Source organism: Homarus americanus, unplaced genomic scaffold (genome assembly GCF_018991925.1).
Source record: "Homarus americanus isolate GMGI-L3 unplaced genomic scaffold, GMGI_Hamer_2.0 scaffold56333, whole genome shotgun sequence".
In the NCBI taxonomy this organism is placed as follows: Eukaryota; Metazoa; Arthropoda; class Malacostraca; order Decapoda; family Nephropidae; genus Homarus; species Homarus americanus.
In genome coordinates this window covers 8039221-8059020 of record NW_024734940.1, presented here as the reverse complement: position 1 = coordinate 8059020, position 19800 = coordinate 8039221, and the positions used below count along the sequence as shown (strand labels likewise).

Here is a 19800-nt window from a genome sequence, read left to right as displayed (position 1 = left end):
TTTGCCATCACAGTTTTCTGGACTTGCGGCTTCTTCAATCTTGAGCTGTGACCCCTTGTGGGGCGAGCGTCCGCCAGCTCCAAGTAAGGACACTCGACTGAGTAGTGCCCCTTGATATGCTTATACACCTCAACTAGGTCCCCCCCTTGCCCGTCTGTAGTATAAGCTAGGCAAGTTCAGGCTCTCCAATCCCTCAGGGTAGCTGAGGTGCCGAAGTGCAGGCACCAGTCTGGTGGCCCTCCTTTGAACATTTTCAACCAACTGACAGTCCCCAGATGGGGAAGCACCTCACTCTTGAAGATCGTTACGAGGGACGGCCGTCTAGATATCTGAACGAGCTTCTTATAAGACCCAATAATTTATTTGCCTGATTTACCTTCTTCTCGCAATGGCCCGAGAACTTCAGCTCATTGTCAACATACACGCCTAGGTCCTTTTCAGGAGCTCCTTCACATACAGTACACCTGGCCATCACCTCTTGTGTCTCTGTCATTTCAAAATGGTGGGTGATATCCTGGTAAATAAAATTTACCCTACTTTTGACCGCGGAAGAATGTCGTGATTCGTGAGAAAAATGGTAAATGTGGTAAAAACTAATGTACGAGTGTGTGGTGGAGGTACGTCAACGTGGGGATGATGTACGACAACGAGATACCCGTCTGACACATGACAACTCAGCCATGACGTCATTATTGATCAGTGTGGCACGGACTGGTGTTGTGGAGTCCATACAGGGTACCTAACACCTGTCAACTCTGGTGTCCAACATCTTCCAGGTACATGGTTTAGTTCTTACATCACGGCTAATGGTAGACTCACTACCTGGTTCAGTTAGTGTATTATAAGACGGACGACTGTTCCCTCTCATCTCCTTGATGGCAGAAGACGGTCGCGAGTTTTGCATGCAAATTATCGGCTTTTTTTTCTGTAACGTGTGACTGACATAGTTACGTGCCTTCTGTGATAGTATACTGCTTTTTTTTTCTTTATGCTGTGTATGGATCAAACCTGTGACGTAGGGAACCTGTTGAATATTTGGTTAGTGGTAGTTTGAGGAGATACTGACGTCTGCCCTAGTGATAAATTTAAGATGGTATTTCCAGCCTGAGACTGTGGTGTCGGCTGTATCTGGTTCAGGTCTTTGATGTGTTGGTGTACGTGAGTGTTTTTTATTTCAGGATCACTTTAAATTTTGAAAGTGAAATTTTGAGCTATTAGTGTAATTGCCCTTAAGTTTGACCTGTGCTTAATAAGGCTGTGCAACTGAGGGATGCTGTTAATGTTACCCTGGTGGAGAAAGTTAGTTTTATTGTTTGTGGTATATATTGTACCCTGTCTTGTTGCTCAGGGCTTCAGGGCACAGTGGGTGTGGAGAAGAGCACAGTGTAAGTCATTCTATAATGGTTTAGGGTTAACCAGTAACTTAGGAACATTTCTCCATAGAAGCTAACTTCTTTTTTGCCACAACAATATCACAACACAGTGGAGGATTTGCAGTTGGTAATAAATAAAGACATGAGCCTTGGTTACCTAGCTACCTAACAAAAAATATATAAAGAAGAAAATTTTTTTCTTACCTCAAGGTTAAAGCAAATTGGGTGGAGAAATATAATTTTTCCTATTCAGGTTCTGCCCCCAGTGTTTTATTGTGAACAAAGATGCTGCTGCCACCTGACTATGAGGTTACCATCTTTGTTTACGTGAGCAGCAGGACGTTTTTGTCTGAAAGTTTCATAGACAATAATAATGCTACTCCATTTCATCATAATTACTTGTTATTGGGCAGTACATGAAAGAAGAGGGAAGTAATGGGATAAAAACACTGTGAAACTGATCATATGTCAATAATTTCACATCTCTATGTCCTTTGTAGGCAAAGAAATAAAGGTACTACTATAGCTTGTGGCCTACAAGATATTTAGGATATCTTCATAGACTGCACACTGTAGCAGTACTCAAATAAATTATATTTACCTTAATTATGGCACTGTCGGATCTCCAGTGGCGACCATGTTTTGGTTCTCATTGTCTGATAGTATATGGGAGCTTCCAAGGTCTTTGTTTACATGTCAAGAAAAGAATGGTGATCTTATTGGGTGTCTGTATTACGATTATTGGTAATGCTGGAGCAGATGGTTAACACCAGAAGAAGTTGTTTGGTTTCATAATTTTTTCTCACAGATGTTCTTTGGATTATAGTAAGTAATAAAAGTAATATGACAACTTTTTATTTTAAATACGTATTATATATTTTTTTTTTTTTTTAGTTCTTCTCTACCTATGATTATAAACCCTGTGGGCAGGGTGTGAAGGATGGGGGAATATTGCTTTGTATGCGAAGAAATTAATTATTTACCGTAAATGTTCAGCTGAAAAATCTGCCATGTCGACACGTTGTCGTCTGCTCCCTGTTTGTTGACGTCCATAAAAATATAAATTTACACCAGACTGCTTCAAGGAAGTTGCTTTAATTACTGTAACCGATATCAAAGTAAGTACTTCCTGTTTATTATGGCGGGGGTATGCCCCCTGGCTAGGAAGTTGGTAAGGTTAAGTAGGTTCCTTTGGTTGGTTAGGTCAGGTTCTATTAGGTTCTGTGATTTGTTGTATATTTTTTTAACTATCATCCAAAGAACACCTGTGGAAAAAAATTAACGAAATCGAACAACGCATTCTGGTGTTTTAGCCATCTGCTCTAGGATTTCCCAATTTATATTGAATTGAATTTATTCATTTCGTTTTCTAGAGATGTTTGAATGATAGTAAGAAAATCGAAATGACAAAGCACAGGTTAGGAAGTTAGGTGAGAGTAGTCAAGGTTTTAATAGGTGTGACTAGGGAACGCTTACCGGCTAGGCCACAAGGACACTAAAAGCAGTTCTAGACTCTGTTATATTTCACACAAAGCCTGTTCATCGAGCTGATGGCGCCGTGAACCTCATTGGGAAACTGCCCGTGCCTCTTATGTGGTGTCAGTAGCATTTTACCGAATCCAGCTGGTATGAAACGCGAGGTACATATTTATACTTCATTTTTAGTCCATATAACACGCGGACTTTGAACATATAATCAACAACCTCACCAGCAAGGAATCGAACCCTCGACCTACTGGGTGTGACTAGGGAACGCTTACCGGCTAGGCCACAAGGACACTAAAAGCAGTTCTAGACTCTGTTATATTTCACACAAAGCCTGTTCATCGAGCTGATGGCGCCGTGAACCTCATTGGGAAACTGCCCGTGCCTCTTATGTGGTGTCAGTAGCATTTTACCGAATCCAGCTGGTATGAAACGCGAGGTACATATATATACTTCATTTTTAGTCCATATAACACGCGGACTTTGAACATATAATCAACGACCTCACCAGCAAGGAATCGAACCCTCGACCTACTGGGTGTGACTAGGGAACGCTTACCGGCTAGGCCACAAGGACACTAAAAGCAGTTCTAGACTCTGTTATATTTCACACAAAGCCTGTTCATCGAGCTGATGGCGCCGTGAACCTCATTGGGAAACTGCCCGTGCCTCTTATGTGGTGTCAGTAGCATTTTACCGAATCCAGCTGGTATGAAACGCGAGGTACATATATATACTTCATTTTTAGTCCATATAACACGCGGTCAGGTCCTTGCTGGTGAGGTTGTTGATTATATGTTCAAAGTCCGCGTGTTATATGGACTAAAAATGAAGTATATATATATATATATATATATATATATATATATATATATATATATATATATATATATATATATATATATATATATATATATATATATATATATATATATATGTATATATATATATATATATATATATATATATATATATATATATATATATATATATATATATATATATATATATATATATATATATATATATATATATATATATATATATATATATATATATATATATATATATATATATATATATATACAGTAATACCTCGATTTACAAGGTTTCGCTGATTATACATTTACGTGGTACCTAGCCAGAACGGAATTTCATTTTACTCAGTGCATCTACTCATATACGCGGGTGAAGTATAATTTTTTTATTTAGCTCATAAAATTCATACAAATTACCCGGCCAGAATATAATTTGCATTGCTGGAATTCTTATAATATGATGATCATTTTGAATAGAAACATCATGGATTTTGCATTAGACATACAAATTTTAGATCTAATGTAATAATTTGCTTTACACAAAGCAAATATTTTATCTTTTGTGCAAAATATATGAAGTTTAGATTCAAAATATTCCCTGACCTGCAAGGAATCCAGAAATGTCAATTATATTATCCTAACTTTAGTCTGAGGTATTATTTATTACGCTTTGTTAAAATCTAGTGTTTTCACCCAAACATTTCTCAGAGAGGTAGGAGCCAGTGAGCTGGAAAGAGGGGGGGGGGGGGAAATTGAGTCCAGTATTTGAATGGACATTAACCGGGCGACTGTATTTCTCTTAAATACTAATTGTGTGAGCATACCATCATAAAATTTATATGTTATTTTTACTACAACATAGGTATTGTGTCGGAAAAATGGAGTTTGGGGATCGGGCCAGTCTATTGGAATTAATCCCATATGTTCTGTTGTTCACTTTACGCAGTTTTCACTTTCCGCGGTACCCCGTGGGTTCAAATTGACTCAGGGTACTACTGTATATGTAAATTGTAAAATTTTAAATAAAAGAAAAAACAAATTACTTCGCGTTTTACACCCACACACTGTTTACATCACACACAGTGTTTACAGTTCACGTTCGACATCACTTGTTCAATTGATTTGTGTGTTTTGTTTGTGATGAATGCAGAAATAATTTATGTAATATTTATGTATACAGTATACCTGTACAGTACAGTGGTCCCTCGGTTAAGGAACGCCTCGGTTAACGAACTGCCTTCCATAAGAATCTTCAATTTGGTTAACGAACAAAAATTCGGTTAACGAATTTCTTACGAACCGACCTCAACATGTTTTCGCTTGCACTGGCCGGGCAACCAGCTTTAGTATCAGTCCGCCAATACATTAATCGGTTCTAGGGCTTAAATTCCTTACTATTTTAGTAAATATCAAGAAGTTTATACTATTCAATAATTTTAAAAGTTTAATATTCAATTTTTAGTCATTTTAACAATTATTGAACATAATTGAAGGTAAAGTGACTACTTTTAATGCGCGGCATCCAGCCTCTTAACACAGCAAACAGGCGCTAGTCTCTCTCTGTTTTCACTGGAGGTAACATCTTGCTTGAGACTCTCTTCAACTAAATGCTTTTTTTCTGTGTTTCCAAGCAAATTATTGGTCATTTTGAAATATATTTTACATATTGACAATATATAATGCAGTGCAGTGTTGACTTAAAGAAAATAATCTTGAAATACACCAAGAGAACTAAAATTTTATGGGTGAAATGGTGCCATGGGGTGACTTCTCTTCCACCCCAATGCCTTCTCTTCTTCCTTCTCCCCCACCCCCATTCTAATTCCCATCATCATCATCATCCAGGAGCCTTCTACATACACACCTCAAAGTAAGTGAACTTTTCTACCATTTTTGTTGAATTTAGGAAATTTTCGCTGAGCTGGAACCAATTACCCAAATACCCATTGAAACAATGGTTTCGGTTAACAAACTTTTCGGTTAACGAACAACCTGCTGGAATGGATTGAGTTTGTTAACCGAGGGACCACTGTATATGTAAATTGTAAAATTTTAATTAAGAGAGACCTGCACGCTCTGTTTACACCACACGATCAGTCTGAAACACGAGTGAAGTTTTTAAGCATCCTCAGTGATTTCTGATTACTGTTTCTCCAATTTTGTGACTATGGAAAAGAAGAATATCTCCGGGAAGCGTTCTGGTGATCGCATTTCCGGTGGTGATCGTAAAAGAAAGGCTATAACACTTGAAGAAAAGCTTGATGTTGTCAAGTGTTTTGAAAATAAGGAAATAACATGTGCTTGCAACGGGAATAGAGGAGTCTACTTTACGCACCATTAGAGACAATGCAACAAAGATTAAATTAAGTTGTATTGCTGGAAAAACCTTGAGTGGTAGCAAAAGTGTGAGATCATGGCCAAAGGAACTTGAGGAAATGGAATGTCTTCTAAGTGTTTGGATAGAAGATCAAACGAAAAAGCGATCTGGGACCACCATTAAAGAGAAAGCCTTATCAATATATGAGGAGCTAAAGAAAAAGCTGAAAATCCTGCTGATGTGATTGCCTTTAGTGCTAGTAGTGGATGGTTTTCTGGTTTTAAGAACCGCTATGCGTTTCATAATGTAAAGTTATGTGGTGAAGCAGCAAGTGCGCGGGCATTTCCTCCCACTGTAAAGAAATTGATTCAGGAAGAAGGCTACACCTTAGACCAAATTTTTAATTTGGATGAAGCATGTTTATACTGGAGGCGCATGCCAACAAGAACTTACATTTCCAAGAATGAAGCGCTTGCTCCAGGCTTTAAGGCTGCGAAGGACCGCGTGACAGTGTTGTTGGGTGCAAATGCTAGTGGAGGCTTAAAGCTTAAGCCTATGTTGGTGTATCACTCTGTCAACCCGCGAGCTTTAAAGGGTTACATAAAGTCTACTCTAGGTATTCACTTTAGGTCAAGCAAATAAGGTTGGATGACGGGACAAATTTTTTCTGACCTTCTTGTGGATGTTTTTGAAAATGTTTTTAAAAAATATTGCAAGAAGAATGTAGATTTTAAGATTCTCCTCATTTTAGATAATGCACCAAGCCACCCTCCCACCATTGCTGAGCATTCTGACAATATCAATGTGCTCTTTCTACCTCCAAATACATCATCTCTCCTTCAACCAATGGACCAAGGAGTAATAGCAGCCTTCAAAGCCTATTATTTGAGGCGTACATTTAAGAAACTTATTGCAGTTACAGTACTCAGGAAGGAAATGATAAGGCCAGTGTTCTTCAGTTTTGGAAAAATTTCAACATCAAGCATGCAATTGACATCATTGTGGAGGCCTGGGGTGATGTAAGTAAGGACTGCTTGAGTGGAGTTTGGCGGAAGCTTCTCCCAGATTTAATTCATGATTTTACAGGCTTTGATGCATCAGAGGAGCTCCAAAAATAAAAGAAAATTGTGTTTCTCTTGCAAAGCAAGTTGGCTTTGCTGAAGTGGAAAGTGCTGGTGTTGAGGAACTACTCGAGTCCCACTGTGAAGACCTCTCAACAGAAGATCTATAACAACTTGTTGCTGCTGGGGAAATAGAAGATGCCGAAGATGAAGAAGTCAAGGATGCAAAACCATGAGAGCTTCCCACTTCTGTTTTGTCTTCTATCCTGAGGGAAGTTGATAAGCAGTTGCAGATCTTGGAAGACAATGCAGGATTGCAGTTCGTGGTGTTAAATCTTTTTTGGCACCTTATGAACAGCTTCTTTGTGAAAGAAGAAAGACGGCAAAGCAGCAAACATTAGACGTCTTTTTTAAATTAACCCCCAAGAAGCAGTCTTAAGACACTGAACCACAGCCATCCACTTCTGGAATTAGACGTTTTTTTCTTCCCTCCCATGCAACCAAAACTGCACCTAATGATGATACTGATGATGACGATGACAACTGTCAAATCCTGTCTGCATGACACCTCAACATCAACCTTCTCCCCCATCAAGTTATATTCATATTTTTTCAAGGTAAAGTGTAACATTTACTGTATGATTTCATTATTAGATATGAATGTAACATTTATTTAGACTGTGCTATCCTTTGTGTTAGGCAAACTATGAAATTTTTTTTGATTTCGAGTAATCTGCACCTAACCCTATTTTCTCCATAAGCCCTGTTATTTCTATTATGCGAATTTCTATAAAACTATGTTTTACAAGAACACAACTATCGCGTTATAGCAGAACTGACTGTATGTTTGAGAAGATTCGCGGTCACTACGTGGAGCGATCTAAGAATTCCAGACGTGGAACCAGTACTGGTATGATTACCTGGGAAGTAACCCCTCAACTCATCAAGAATAGTGTGTGTACCTAACAATACCGAGGAGTTCCATACTTGTAGGTGTGGAGTGTACCCGGGATGTGGTGTTATGATATAACATGTTGCTGTAATGTAACATATGATGCTATACTCTAACAGGTGGTGCAGTCTGATGTGTTGGGTGTTATGGTAAGAAGGAATGACCAGGTAAGGAGGTCAGTGATTGTTATGAAGATGATAATAGTAATTATTTGATGTTAGACATGTATTGATGTGAAGTGTAATGAAAATAATAGTTATTCTTCTGATGAAGGCAAACTCTTTTTGTATTGTGACAGGATGCAATATGTTGTATAAGGAATAAATTAGTTATGTCATACTTGATGTTTCACCCTTCTTCCCACTCTCGATTTGGTCAATGAAAAATCCAACCCAATGCCTGGCTTACTCTGCCCGCTACATACCGTCCAGGGGGGTCTGGTGGCAGCGACCTTAAAATTAAGAATAGAGTTAAGTTATCCCCTTAGAATTAGTGACCCCAGAATTGGACAGTATAGTGGTAGCAGAATATAATTTGCATTGCTACAATCCTTGCAAGACCGAATAATTGAAATATAAAAAAATCTACAATGAAATACAGTACAGTAAAAGTAATAAATAATGAATGGATACAGTGTGACTGAGCACTTACCTTTAATGTAGTCAGCTGAATGCACATGGGGCCCCCATAATTTTGTAATTATACATGGAGACTACATTAACTGGAAACGTTTCGGTATAGAAAATGCGTGCTTCATTTGAAGAAAAAAAATTTGAAAAAAAAAATGGTTACAACTGTGGCGGTCGTAAGTCCAAGCAGTCGTAAGTCGGGGTATGCTATAACGAACGGATCCTACTACGAATATTCCTATAACGAACGGTTTTACCTATAAAATTGAGAATGCTATAACAAACAAAACTCCTACAACGAACATTATTTAAAAATTTTTTTTTTTTTTTTTTTTTCTAATTTATTGTTTTTTTATTACAAGTATTAATGATATTCTTTATTTCAGGGGTTTAGATGCATATTTATGCACTTTTTTACAATTTTTACAATTTTATATTATATTTTTCAGTGTTAAGTGGTTGTATTTGGGGCCTGGAACGGATTAATCCTATAACGAACAAGGTTCTAGAACCAATTAGATTTGTTATAGCATACCCCACTGTATATATATATATATATATATATATATATATATATATATATATATATATATATATATATATATATATATATATATATATATATATATATATATATATATATATATATATATATATATTACCTATTGAACTTCTTTCCTTGTGGTTATCAGCATATACCTAGATCACGCACCTACAGTGATTTACTTGCATATATATATATATAGTATATACATCTCCTCCCCGACTTGACCTACTCAACTTATGACCACCGCACTTACGACCTGCCTCAGTCATACCAAAATTTTGTCAAATTACATATTTTCGAGTACCAACGTCAGTGATTGCGCTGTGTACTGACAAAATTTTCGTTTGTAATTCATTTTAAAATGGCTGGCAAGCTTAAAAGTGAGTTTTGTGGTGCTGAGAAGAAAAATAGACACCCATTTTAGATTTTCTATGTATTATTTAAGCATTTTCGACTTGCGACCTGGATTTGGGTCCTTAACCCCGTCGTAAGTCGGGGAGGAGCTGTATATACAGTAAAACCTCGATTAACCGACTTTCAGATTAACAGTCAATCCCGAACCCCTAATTTTCTTTTCTTTTTTTATACGGGGATTAGCCCACCCGGGCACAGATCACTGACCCACATCGGGGCCTGGGGGGCGATAATGTAATAATATTAATAATGATGATGCTAATAATAATAATAATACATGTACAGTAGAAGTCCAAAAATCCGGACTGCTTGGGGATTGGGTCGGTCCGGATTTTCGGATTTTCCGGATTCTCAGGCAGTACTTTTAAAATTCAAATTTAAGGAAGAATAAAGAGATGAACAGGTACATTTTGATAATTTATTCATTAGCAAATATAGCATGCTTCAAAATGAGCAGTTTTAAAGAAAAAGCTTTGAATTCTAGAATTTTATTCTTTGTTTTTTTTATATCATAAATTGTAGACTTTCCAATGTGGTATGTTTCCATTAGAACAGTATTGCTCACACCACGTTCTAGTTTCTTAATTATTTCAAGTTTGTCACTCAATTTCAACCTGTTCTTCTTTCTCTTCACACAACGAAGTTTATCTACTTTAGGAGCCATTATTATGGGCTTGTACTCTGTACATGGAAAGAGTAGGACTCAAAATTACACATGTTGTCACAGTTTGATTGCTCGTTTTAAAGTGGCAACTACGTGGTCGCTTGTAGTCGCTGTGCAGCTGTGGCGCTCACGCAGGCCCACATACACACAAAAGCCCGCAAAAAAAAAAAAAAAAGTTTGAGTTTTCGAAAAGTCCGGATTCTCGGGTGGTCCGGATTTCTGGCATCCGGATTTTTGGACTTTTACTGTAATAGTAATAAAGAACCATAAAGAAATGCAAAAATGAAAAAAAAATCAAGATTGAGAAACAATGTACCTGTATGTATGTTGTGTTGTCAATAGTAAGAGAAACAATTGAGACCCTGCAATTGTGTGTAAATGAGGTAAAAAGTCAGATCAGGAACCTGGGACTTGGTCAAAATTTTTGTGATGACATATGTTCTTTGACTTCCATTTTTTATTCACAGTTTCTGTGCTGGTTCATATTTACTTACTAAAGTTGTTAATGTTTTAAAGCAAATTCTATTGAAATATGAATGGCAAATGAACAAAAATGAATAGAGGGACTTAAATGAGGTAGGTTAGGGAAAGGTACTTTGAAAATGTATATTTTATTTCCGTAGACTTTATGTACTATTAACCGACCTTTTCGATTATCCGTCGGCCCCTTCCCCCCATATGTGGTCGGTTAATCGAGGTTTTACTGTATATATACCGTATATCTCGGCTTATAAGACGGAATTTGAACATTAAAAAAATCTGCCCAAAGTTAGGGGGTCGTCTTAATCACCAAGTATAAAATTCTTACCTCTTAAATACTGCGTGTCAAGAGTGGTGATGGAAACATGGTAAACCACTCACAAAGTCCTATCAGGGAAAGTGACCTTGACTGTGACCGCCTGTGGCTATTTTTAGCCGTCCTTGTGTTCGGAGGTGGTCAGTAATGCATATCTGTATATTTACTGATCATAATACTTATCTCCTATAAATAATTAATTTAAAATTTATTTTTTTACAAAGAATATTCAGTAAATGACTGCGTTAATTCTTGAAACTACCGACAGTATAAATTTAGGATATAAATGATGAACAGAAGTCACGTCATGGAGTCATGGATTCGGAGTTTGGTCCTTAATGATCACCTACCAGTTATAATGCTAGCCTCCCTTTTTCGCGAAACAAGTATATAAATTAAAGAAAATACTTGCAGTGTGTTTAATGTATTACAGTATATTATAAATAAATAAATAAACAAATAAATCGGCAAATCTATTTTAAGTAAATGGAAATATTTTACTCACACCAACATTAGTTCCAATTAAATAACTGCCGCTTAAGTGAGTCACTAGTGTACACCAGCCGGTAAAATTTGATGCCAATACTTGAAGTGAATTGGCATTATTTTAAATAACCAACCATAAATAAATGGAAAAAAGATCAAAGGTGAGAAACATTATATTGTATGTATGTTGTGTTGTCAAAGGAAGAGAAACAATTGAAACTCTGCAATTGTGTGTAAATGAGGCAGAAAGATAAATCAGCAACCTAAGACTTGGTCACAATTTTCGTGATGCCATATGGAAGTAGGGTCTACCATTAGACAATACTGTACATTATGCTTCCAATATCTTCCCAGGCAGTAGAATCTCCCTGTTTGGTAGCTGCCTAAAACTTTTAGTAATATTACTTTGATACAACATGATAAATTAGACAAACAATGAAAATAAACAAACAAAAGTTATTTACCAAGACCTCTCTGAGAACAGAGGGATGGAGGGGGAAGGAAGGAGGTTGAGATAAGACGGCTATTTATAGCCTGTCTTTGTGTAGGAAGTCGACCACACTAGAAATGATTAATTTTATTATGGTAGTGTTGTGAGGATGTGTGAGTGGTGTGGGGGATTGTGGTAGTGTTGTGAGGATGTGAGTGGTGTGGGAGGTTGTGGTAGTGTTGTGAGGATGTGTGAGTGGTGTGGGGGATTGTGGTAGTGTTGTGAGGATGTGTGAGTGGTGCGTGAGGTTGTGGTAGTGTTGTGAGGATGTGTGAGTGGTGTGGGGGGTTGTGGTAGTGTTGTGAGGATGTGTGAGTGGTGTGGGGGTTGTGGTAGTGTTGTGAGGATGTGTAAGTGGTGTGGGGGGGTTGTGGTAGTGTTGTGAGGATGCTGTATGAGTAGTGTGGGGGCTTTGTGGTACAGTTGTGAGGATGTGTGAGTGGTGTGGGGGGGTTGTGGTAGTGTTGTGAGGATGCTGTATGAGTAGTGTGGGGGCTTTGTGGTACAGTTGTGAGGATGTGTGAGTGGTGTGGGGGGGTTGTGGGAGTGAGTCATAACCACACACCACCCTCAACACACTACCTCTTTCCTGCATCACCATCCAACACTACCAACGTGCAACACACCTGGTCACCTCTACATTATTAACACCTATACTGGAGTTGATTGGGATCAGGTGCTGTGTACATCGATGTATTTCTGCCCCTGACACTGAATACGTCATCAACCTCTAGGGTCCAGGATAATATTAAGCCCTGGCACGGTGACTCCTCTCTCTTAAAGTGCATTAAGGTGATTGAATTTGGCGTCATCTAATCCCTAACTTCATAATGGAGTTGTCAAGGCTTCACTGTAATTACAATCTCCAGTTTTTTAGTTTCGTTTATTCAACTGGTATTATATCTACAAGAGTTATTTAACCAGACGTGGACATTTCTTTTTGTAAAGTCATATGTAGTATGAAATACAATATTTCAGTATACGAGTGTCATGTTGAGATGGGAGTGGTGACATTAGTGGGGCAGCTAAATGCAATTTTTCAAGAGAATCATGAAAATGGTGGTACAAGCACCAAATTTGGCATGGTAATTCTCTAATGGTTACTAGTCAAGTCTGCCTGATTGGCCATTTAAAAATCCAAGATGGCGACCATTTTTCAAGATGACCGCCATATTGACCTTCAAAAGTTGATTTTTCTTATAGAAATTGATGTAGTTGGTCAATCTGGGTGATCTTGGTGTCGATATGTATGTTTTCAAGCATGCTCAGATGATTTTTTATAGTTTTAAGTCCATTGTAACATTTTTATCCACATAAAATAACACTTTTAGTAAAAAATATAACAAAAAAGAACTTACTAAAAAAAAAGTACGGTAAACAGTGGGAACACAGTCCCACCACCGAGACGAGGTAACACTCCCGCCACCGATCGTCTCGTGTGAAGCAAGCATATAAATTAAAGAAAATACTTGCAGTGTGTTTAATATGTTACAGTATATTATAAATAAATAAATAAACAAATAAATCGGTAAATCCATTTCAAGTAAATGGAAAAATTTTACTCGACACCGACATTAGTTCCAGTTACCGGTAAATAGCAGACGCTTCAGTGACGTCACTAGTGTTTACACTACACCAGCGGGTAACATTTGATGACATTACTTGAAGTGAATTGGCCTTATTTTAAAAAACCAAGGATGGTTGGTAAAGGACTACTGAGTCAGTGGGTAAGTGTCACATTTGGGGTACTGGTCTTATACAGCGAATAGAGCTCAAAAGCTACTTTTTAAATGGAAATTTGGGGGGGCCGTCTTATGCACCCCGACGCCTTATAGGCCGCGATATACGGTATATATATATATATATATATATATATATATATATATATATATACAGGTTGTACCTCTCTAGTCCGGCATTCTGTGGTCCGGAAACTCCCGTGGTCCGGAACGATTTTAGTTTGTCCAATAGGTAGATAGGCAGCTTTTTTCTTTTTTTTTCTTTTTTTTATTTCTCTGAATTATTATTATTATTACAGGAGTATTAAATTTTTGCCCCTCAGGCCCCAATGTGGGTCAGTGACCTATGCCCGGGTGGGCTAATCCCCTTAAAAAAAAAAAAGCCGCGGGAAATTAAGGTTTGTTTACATCCGGCAGTTCGGCTGCTCTCTCTCTCTCTGCTTGTCTATACAGAGTACAACATTTAACCCTTCAATATATATGAGCAGTAAATAAGTGTTGCTTTCATATTCTTATGTAGAGTAATGACGATATATTTTCACATGTGCGCACTTACATACGAGCAGTCTCACTTTTTTTTTTACCATTAATGGTTAGCTACTTATATTGTTCCATTTATTAACATTAAATAACATTACAGGTACTTCAAGCAACCATATTCATTTTTTACATTAATTTTACTACAGCTAAACTCAGGGTCTTATTTTCTTCAGTTTTATATGTAGAACCAATCAGTCACTGGTTTCGTAAGCTTTAACATAAACAATGCCGGCAGCCGTCTCGTCTCCTCTAATATTCCACGTATTATTAATAAATTGTATTGTTAATTTTGCACACACGTACATTAATTCAATAAAAACAAATTCAGAAACATTAATTAAAATATATATGAACAGTAAATAAGTGTTGCTTTCATATTCTTATGTAAAGTAATGACGATATGTTTTCACGTGTGCGCATGCGCACTTACATATGCGATCTCTCTTTTTCTTTACCATTATCGTTAGCTACTTCTATTGTTCCATTTATTAACATTAAATAACATTACTTAAAACAACCATATTAATTTTACTACAGCTACAACCAAGGTCTTATTTTCTTCAGTTTTATATGTAGAACCAGTCAGTCACTGGTTTTGTAATCAACGAAAACAATGCTGTGTCATTTCCTCGTGTGTTTTAATATTCTACGTATTATTAATGAATTGTATTGCTCATTTTGCACACATAAACATTAATTCAATAAAAAAGACATTCAGTAATAAACAATAATGAATCTTTTGTACATAAGAGAAATGACGCTGTTTACACGATTATGCACGTCGTCTGCACGTTGGCGGGCCGTTCAAACCCGTCGAAATTCAAGTTTCCGCCGTCAAAATTTTTATTTATTTATTTTTTTGTGTTCCAATAAAATACGTTAAGAATTAAAAACTCGCGAAATTTGAGAAGCTACTATACGACATTTAACCCTTCAATATGTCTTCAAAGAGACCATGACGCAGAGAAAGTGGTGCTAGTGCTTCCAGGCATAAGCACAAGTCACTATCTATCCAGGAAAAGGGTGAATTTCCATGGTCCGGCACCGGTCAGGTCCCGAGGTTGCCGGACTAGAGAGGTACAACCTGTATATAGAATTTTATTTTTAATTGTATCGGCTGTACTGCAGTCAATATTTATATCTTATAATAAACAGTACTGTGTATCATATGTGTTATTATTTTTTCCAGGATAAAAGAATTTGACACAGGAGTAGAATGCATGAAGGATCAGGCACTGCCATGGTGTTGAAGGAGGTGTTGCCTCGTAAGGGATTGCTATACCAAGAAGACTCTGCGTACCTAGCTTTGTGCCGCCCTAAGCTCATGCCCCTCAAGTCTGTTACATTAGAAAAGTTGGAAACCATGCAGAAGAGTGCCCAAGAGAAACTTCGTCAGCAACAGGAACAGCAGGGAATGTCCTCGGACACTAGTTCCAAACCCATCTTCTACTGATTCCAAACAGTGTGTTGCTAAAGTTTTCCTCATACTGTACTTGCTGTGTTCACTATCTCCTAGTATATTTGGTTTTTTAGTCCTTTCTTAATCAACTATTAGTGTTTACCTGTAGCTTAAGTGCCAATTTATGAAGACTGTAGTGTGCTTGCCTCTGCTCTTATAACCAAAAAAATTCTTGCACCTCATCTAAGAACTCCATGTTGAAAATGTATTGTATATTTTTTCATGCACCACACTCGATGGCATGGAAAGGGCCCTATCATTCACTCAATAATGTGAAGTTAATGGACTGTTTGTACACTCATGCAAGAAGACATGTGAATTGAAAGTCCATACAGTACATACAGTAGTACTGTAATATAATAGTTGGAATTCATTTATAAACTAGTGTCTGTAGAAAAATAATTTGAATTGTGATGTTTATTGTTTAACATATGAGTTTAATTTAGCGTCCAGTATATTTCAGTACATGTGCTGTTAATCTTTATATTAAGTTGCTTGTGGATGTGAATATGAAAATGTCACACACTTAAAGAACAATTACGAGAAACTTAAGAAATTTTTCCATCAAAGTAATACGCAAGATGGGAGTGGGACCGCTGGTTATAGAGGTCCTTTTGACCTTTTTTGTGGCGGCTGTGGTGCTCTTCCAGTATGGCAACTGGTACCGTCATCACCTGGTGGTCACAGTGGCTGTTCTGGTTGCCTGGTATTTCTCCATGCTAATTGTCTTCGTCCTACCACTTGATGTCTCAACTGTGAGTATGGAATTATATTATTGGAACTGTATCTAAGTTAAATTTCAAAAGTCAATTTATTATTTATCGTAGTTATTGAGTAGGAGGCTACATAGGAACAACAACAACTCTCTTGGTAATGGGGCACAAATGTAATGATGAAACTTACTTAAGATTGAAATGCTGCCATTGTTTGATTAAATATCAATTAACAGTGTGCATACATTACCTACTTCACTTATACAGTAGAACGTCGATATAACACGAAACACGTTCCAAGAGAGGTCACTTTAAACCGAATTTGCACTAAATCGAAGTGTTGTTTCAATGGAATAATTTAATTTGGCACTTGAGAGAAACACAAAATACTAAAGAGACTGAGAGTCTACCTAGATGCACCTCAGCCCACCGACTAGAATAAACAAAACATTGTTTTTTTTTTGTAGTATTATGTTAACCTTTAGGCCCCGGGTGACGTTCCAGAACGTCCGCCTATTTTCCCGCCCTTTTTATTTATTTTTATTTTTATTTTATTTTTTCTTGATTTAACCACGTGTGGGAGGGGGGTAATGCCAGCAGCACAATAACCTGGGGCTTAAGGGTTAAAACAAATACTTATAAATCAACACAACTAAAATTATGGAACATGAAATGGTCTGTGTACTAGCGATCAGGTGATGTGAGAGGGTCGCGTGACCAAGGTTTGCCAAGTCTGTCCTTTTAAGGACAGAACTATCCTTTTTGAGACATGTTTGTCCTTTATTTGAAAAAGGACAACCATAAACTGTTCTTAACTAAATTTCAAGTCTATACAGTACTACAAAAAGATATATGTAGCACTCATTTTCCTCTCAAACTTATTTTTTAATTACTTTATGCTATAAAAAATAGATTTTTCACTCAACTTTAGTTAGGCAATTCATCCTCTGAAGTTGCAGAGCCCAACTCGATCAGCTCATCATCCACACCACTCTAGTGGTGTGGCTGTGGTCTCATCTGACACGCGGGAAACACCATTTCCACGCAGTGCTTCCAGCACCTTGTTTTTCTGCTCCAATGTAATTGCTTGCCTTGATTTCTTGGCCTTTGGGGTAATTAATGATGTAGTAGCTGGCCTCTTGGACATAGTGGCAATGGTCGATGCACTTGGTAGAAGGAGATAGTGTCACACAGTGTGAGAACTGAGCATGTGGGAGGGTGTGAGAGGGTGGCTGGCAACCGTGTAGCGTGCCCGGAGACGCGTTTGGTGGGAAACAGTAGGTGCAAAATTTAAAATATGATGCGCCTTGATTGACTCGCGCAAAATAGGAAAGATTCGCTTTAAAATAAAACATTGTCCTTAAATGTGGGTGTTGCTTTAAATCAATAATCTTAAATTGAATTGCTTTAAATCGACGTTCTACTGTACAAAGTCGCTAAAATTATTATTTTCTTTTAATGGCTGAAAAAATGTTTTAGCTTGAAAAAAGGATGTCAGTTTATTGACTGCTAACCAATTGTAAATAATAATGCTAAGAATGAGATCTTTCTTTAGTGCTTAATATAGTTTTCTCTGTCTTTTCCACCATCCTAAGTGTATAACATTTGCCTTAAGGTATGTTCTTCCTGATTTGAAAAGCCCTTTTGAATCTGGTATGGGTACAGTAAATTATCTGTCAGCTGAAAAGTTTAGGACAAAGAGGCTTCCATTTAGCAGAAAATTACATAGAATGAATACCATCACGACCCTGTATCCAAGGAAAGTAATGTAATATATCATAGCCTTGTGTCAGTGTGGTTGTATTAAGAGGTTTTGCAAATACCCAGCCTGGGTGTAGTGCCATATCATGTCAAGTAAAGAAGTATTTCCAAGCCTTTTGTACAACTTGAACAGTACTCTCATTATACAAAAACTTATATGCCATCCAAGGGGAGACATTTTCTAGATATTTCTCATTCTCGAGGGGTTAAGTTCACAACACAAGCAAAACATAAAAAACGTTAAAACAAAAAACCATTTGTTAATGTTTTATTTCAATGTCACTGTAGGTGGAGACTGAACTCCTGTCATTATGTATTTATAAACATCTGGTGCTACTGTTATAATTTGGCTGCACAGGTTTATACAATTGATATCCTGGTATAGGGTACACTGTATAGGGGCTATGATATAATTTTACTAGGTTAGGCATCTAGTTGTTGGCTGTATATCTCAATATGCAGTTAAATCCTCTAAAAATAAAAAAATAAAATGCATTGGATAGTTAGATTTTGGCCTGGATCAGAGGGTCCTAGCTAAAGTGCCTAAAAATTCCAGTTTGTGTCACATACGACCACAGAGACTTCAGATAAAGGATTATCATCCTGTATACTATGTCGTTTTCATTTGTTTTTTTAGTAGGCAGCTATGAAACAGGAAGGTACTACCGCCTGGGAAGATATTGGAAGCATAATGTATTGTCTAATGGTAGACCCTGCTGCTATATGGCATCACGAATATTGTGACCAAGTCCCAGGTTGCTGGTCTGACTTTCTGCCTCATTTACACACAATTGTAGGGTCTCAATTGTTTCTCTTACTTTGACAACACAATACTGTGTACATATTATTATTATTTTATTTTTAATTTTGTATCTTTTATTATTAATTTTAATTACTATGAATTATTATTATTATTATTATTATTATTATTATTATTATTATTATTATTATTATTATTATATTTTCGCCCCCTAGGCCCCGATGTGGGTCAGTGACCTGTGCCCGGGTGGGCTAATCCGTTATAAAAAAAAAAAAAGGCCTAAGAAGTCCCATTCCCCTTGTAGCTCATTGGTTCATATATAATGTTCGATTAACACAGTATATATTGATATATTGCAATTAGATCCAAACATAACTGTTAAGCATACCCTGTTCTGGCTCACTTTAACCCCTACTCCCCAGGCTAGGGTGCCGCTGGCTGTATCCCCACGCTGGGTAAATCAACAAAAATCAACTTTAAAAAAAAATATTTTTAACCTTTTTAAATGATTAAAAATTAAAAAAGAAGTAAGAAATATTATATATTGACCCTCTAGAAACTTCCCTGAGGCAGCAGTGGCGAGGGAGATAAGGTGACACTGTTGTTTTGATGGCTAGTGCTCGTGATCACTACGCACTTAGCGGCCATTTTCTGCTTGCATTTGTGTACGGGATGGCAGTAATGCATATATTTACTGATCATAATACTTATTTTCTATAAATAATTCATTTAGAATATTTTATTTGCATTAATTTCATAAAAAGTGCTCGGCTACACACACACAGTCTGTCGCCAG

At 37.1% G+C, this 19800-nt stretch overlaps 1 protein-coding gene across 3 annotated transcripts in view; it reads left to right on the top strand.

Moving 5' to 3' along the window:
• Window positions 1-15634: 15634 nt before the first annotated feature.
• The window catches only part of LOC121870604 (LMBR1 domain-containing protein 2 homolog), a 47493-nt gene continuing 43327 nt past the window's right edge, over window positions 15635-19800 (top strand). The window contains exons 1-2 of one of the 3 annotated variants that reach the window (XM_042372438.1): window positions 15635-15773; window positions 16341-16525. In XM_042372438.1, coding sequence (XP_042228372.1) covers window positions 16352-16525 — 174 coding nt within the window. In that variant the 5' untranslated portion in view covers window positions 15635-15773; window positions 16341-16351. Of the gene's footprint in view, window positions 16526-19800 lie in introns of all 3 variants that reach the window. The other 2 variants (XM_042372437.1, XM_042372439.1) reach the window with 2 other exon arrangements.